The 3,934-nt window shown below is 35.9% G+C and overlaps 1 protein-coding gene across 1 annotated transcript; it reads left to right on the top strand.

Moving 5' to 3' along the window:
* On the top strand, positions 1,198-3,900 carry LOC107610559 (anthocyanidin 3-O-glucoside 2''-O-glucosyltransferase-like). Its single transcript, XM_016312597.2, has 2 exons — positions 1,198-2,398; positions 3,893-3,900. The coding sequence occupies exons 1-2, from the start codon at positions 1,363-1,365 to the stop codon at positions 3,898-3,900; spliced, it is 1,044 nt and encodes a 347-aa protein (XP_016168083.1). The 5' UTR covers positions 1,198-1,362.

Below are 3,934 nucleotides of genomic sequence, written 5' to 3' on the forward strand. Positions count from 1 at the left end.
ATTAAACTATTCCATCATTGATCAAATGACCAATATTTCCTTCAGGGTCCTCAAAAAAATCAGATACATCATAATGAGTGGTGGAGTTCTCAGCATCATTTGAAACAAAATTTGTTTCCTTTCCTTTGTCGTTCTTTTTCAAAGATGCCTGGTAAAGATCGACTAGGTGCCTTGGGGTACGACAGGTACGTGACCAATGGCCCTTTCCACCACAGTGGAAACACTTCTCCTCGGTTGATTTATTCTGCCCGATATTCCTTTCTTTGTCCCACTTCTGGTGAGATCCTCTCTTTTGAACATAATTCTTTTTCCTTCCATAATTTTTCTTGTTATTAAAAGCTTGCCATTTACCTCTTCTGGGGTAATGATTTGCCGCATTTACTTCAGGAAATGGGGCGGCACCAGCTGGGCGCGCTTCATGATTTTTTAATAACAACTCATTGTTGCGTTTGGCAACAAGAAGGCAAGAAATTAACTCATAATATTTTTTAAACCCTTTCTCTCGATACTGCTGCTGCAGGAGCACATTCGAGGCATGGAAGGTAGAGAAAGTTTTCTCCAACATATCATGATCAGTTATTTTTTTCCCCACACAATTTCATTCGTGAGGTGATTCGAAACATTGCAGAATTATATTCATTTATAGATTTAAAATCTTGTAAACGCAAATGCGTCCATTCATACCGGGCTTGAGGAAGTATCACCATTTTCTGATGATTGTACCTTTCTTCAAGGTCTTTCCAAAGATCTGCAGGATCTTTTAATGTGAGATATTCATTTTTCAATCCTATAATAATAAGGAAAAGTTTAGGGGTTAGTAATTTTATTAAATTTTGGCCAGTATGTAATCAGCAAAAAAATATGAGTCATTTGATAAAATTTCATACCAATTTCACACCATTAGATCATCATTGATAACTATTTGATAACTACCAATCACAAAAGTTACTAGTATTGCTCTAATAATAATAATAATAATAATAATAATAATAATTTCCCTTTAATCAACGGGCAGGAGTTTTGTATTTTGTTTATGTTTAGTGTTTGGTGGGAAAAGAGCCCGCAAATTTGGACGTTATTGGTTGCTACTTGATAAGGATTAAGGAATAGGGAGGGGCTCGGTGTCTAATGTAATACTATATAACAAAGTCACATTATTCTTTTTTAAAACCAGATAAAAAATTTGAAAAATTCTTTTTATAATCAACATCAGTCCCGCGTGAAAATTAGAAACCATTATTATACTTCTTTTTTATACAGAGAGTGTAAGACTTTGCTCGCTTGCTCAAATCTGAGGGAGTGTAAGACTTCAAACTCAAACAAATAATCAAGCAGCCCCTATTGCATAACTTCTCGTCTGCCATGGCTGAAGCTTCTTTCCTGCACATAGCAATGTGTCCATGGCTTGCCATGGGGCACCTCACCCCATTTCTTCACCTCTCCAACAAGCTTGCAAACAGAGGACACACAATCTCTTTCTTCATTCCAAAAAGAACGATCTCAAAACTTCAACACCTAAACCTCCACCCACACCTCATCACCTTCATCCCTATCACTGTTCCTCACGTCCATGGCCTTCCACATGAAGCTGAAACCACTGCAGATGTCCCCCCCTCCTCAATCACACACTTGACCACCGCCATGGACCTCACACACAATGACATAGAGCTTCTCCTCAAGGATCTAAAACCACAAATCGTTCTCTTTGATTTCCAACACTGGCTTCCAAACATTGCAAGAAACCATGGCATCAAGTGTATCCAATACATGATAGTTAACCCAGCTACTGTAGCTTACTTTGCATCCCCAGCAAGATTGCGCCAAGGAACCGAATCAGATCTCAAGAAACCGCCATCTCCAGATTTCCCTGATGCTTCTTCAATCGAGCTTCGTGCTCACGAACTTCGAAGATCGGCTGCATTTAGAAAACTGGAATTCGGAAGCGGCGTTCTCTTTTACGATAGGCTCGGCACTGGTTCGGCTTTATCAGATGCAGTTGCGTTCAAAGGTTGCAGAGAAATTGAAGGTCCTTACGTGGATTATCTTAAATCCCAATACAAAAAACCCGTTATTCTATCGGGTCCTCTTTTACCTGAACAACCAAACACTGCCTTGGATGAAAAATGGGAATCATGGCTTAGTAAATTCAAATCCGGTTCAGTTATTTACTGTGCACTTGGAACTGAAAGCCCTATGGAGAAAAACCAAGTGCAGGAATTGTTACTTGGACTTGAACTAACAGGTTTTCCGTTCCTTGCGGTAATTAAACCCCCTATGGGATATGATTCCATTGAAGAAGTGTTACCAGAAGGATTCAAAGAAAGGACAAAAGAAAGAAGTGTTGTACACGGAGAATGGGTGCCGCTTACAAGTCCTCTAATTGATATTACGCTCAAACGTGCCTCTAACAGAATTTTAATTTTTGAAAGGATTTCGTTTCCTTTTTCGAATTTCTTGCCTTCTCTTTCTCCTTCTTCATTTACGTGCTTTTTCTCTCTGTTCTCTTTTTTCGTTCCATTGTTTTTTGACATCAAGCTCTGAAATCGTTTTTGAAGTGTTTCATCTTCATCGTCGTATTTCTCCTCGTTCTTCTTTTGATATTGCAATATTATATATTTTTTTCTTCTTTGTTTGATTTTTTCCTCTAAAAAGAATTATGAGAATATGAAATAAGAAAATAAAGAAGAAGAAGCAGCAGAAGATGAGGAGGAAAAAGAGGAAGAGTTCTAAATTATGCATAAGGTGTATTTCAACAAATTTTGGGTGTATTTCTTAAATCCTTTGGGTGTATTTTTGTAATCTTTTAGGTGTATTTCTGTAATCCTTTGGTGTATTTCTATAATTGTTTGGGTAAATTTCTGTAACCGTTTGGGTGTATTTCTGTAATCCTTTGGGTGTATTTCTGTAATCGTTTGGGTGTATTTCTGAAATTTCATTATCTTCAAAACGATTTCAAAGCTTGATTTCAGAAACCATGAAAATCGAAAAAAAAAACGAAGCAAGAATACCAGTGATAAACGCAGGTAAAACAACGAATGAAAAGGCGAAGAGAGAACGCACGAAAGAAATCGAACAAATTTGGCAAGAAACTCATTTTCATGGAGGAAGAAGAAGAAGAGTCGTTCATAATGCATGGTGAATAGCGCGCTTTGGAGACAAGAAGTGGTTGAATAACGTGCGTGTATTTAATCTTAAATGTGGGAGTGTAATGCGCGTGTGTTTTGTTGGACTTGTGCCAACTTGTAAGATTTGTAAGTCAAAAAAGCTTGTATGTGTAATAGACCTCTAAACAAAATAAATAACCATAAAAAATAATTCTTTACCAGTGTGATTCATTTATCTCTTGGTTTTAGTTTAATTTATATTTGAATGATATTTATGATTTTATAAATTTTATACATTAAAATAAAATAGAACATAATAAATTTGGATAGTGCAAAAACTCATTTCTATCTGCTGTATTGTCACTCTACTTTTTTCTCCTCCTCTTTCTCTTCTCTTTTTTTGTCACGGAGATTCCTCTCTCTTTTCAAACTCCAATTTCGCATAACTCTGGCCTCGATTGGGCTTGCCATTGTTGCCCCATTGGGTTTTTATAATATTTATAATGTATCTACAATCAAAATAAATAACCTCACAAAAATTTTAAGATAAATCTATAGGTCAATGAGAAAAATGAAAGCATCAAATAAGTTGATGAAGATTGAAATGTTGGATTTGTGGATTCTTGAAAAATTGTAATTCGCTATTTTGTGAGGGACCTAAAAATCTATCACTATTCACTACATTTGTTCAAGGTCTTCTTTAATATTTTCTTTCCTTCTTGTGGAAACATATAAATCAACTGTAAAATTTTCTCAAAAAGTTATTTGGTATTTTTTATTCTTTATAGATCTATAAATTCATCATCGAAAAATTTCTCAAAATCCACCGG

The sequence above is a fragment of the Arachis ipaensis genome, chromosome B08 (genome assembly GCF_000816755.2).
Source record: "Arachis ipaensis cultivar K30076 chromosome B08, Araip1.1, whole genome shotgun sequence".
In the NCBI taxonomy this organism is placed as follows: domain Eukaryota; kingdom Viridiplantae; phylum Streptophyta; class Magnoliopsida; order Fabales; family Fabaceae; genus Arachis; species Arachis ipaensis.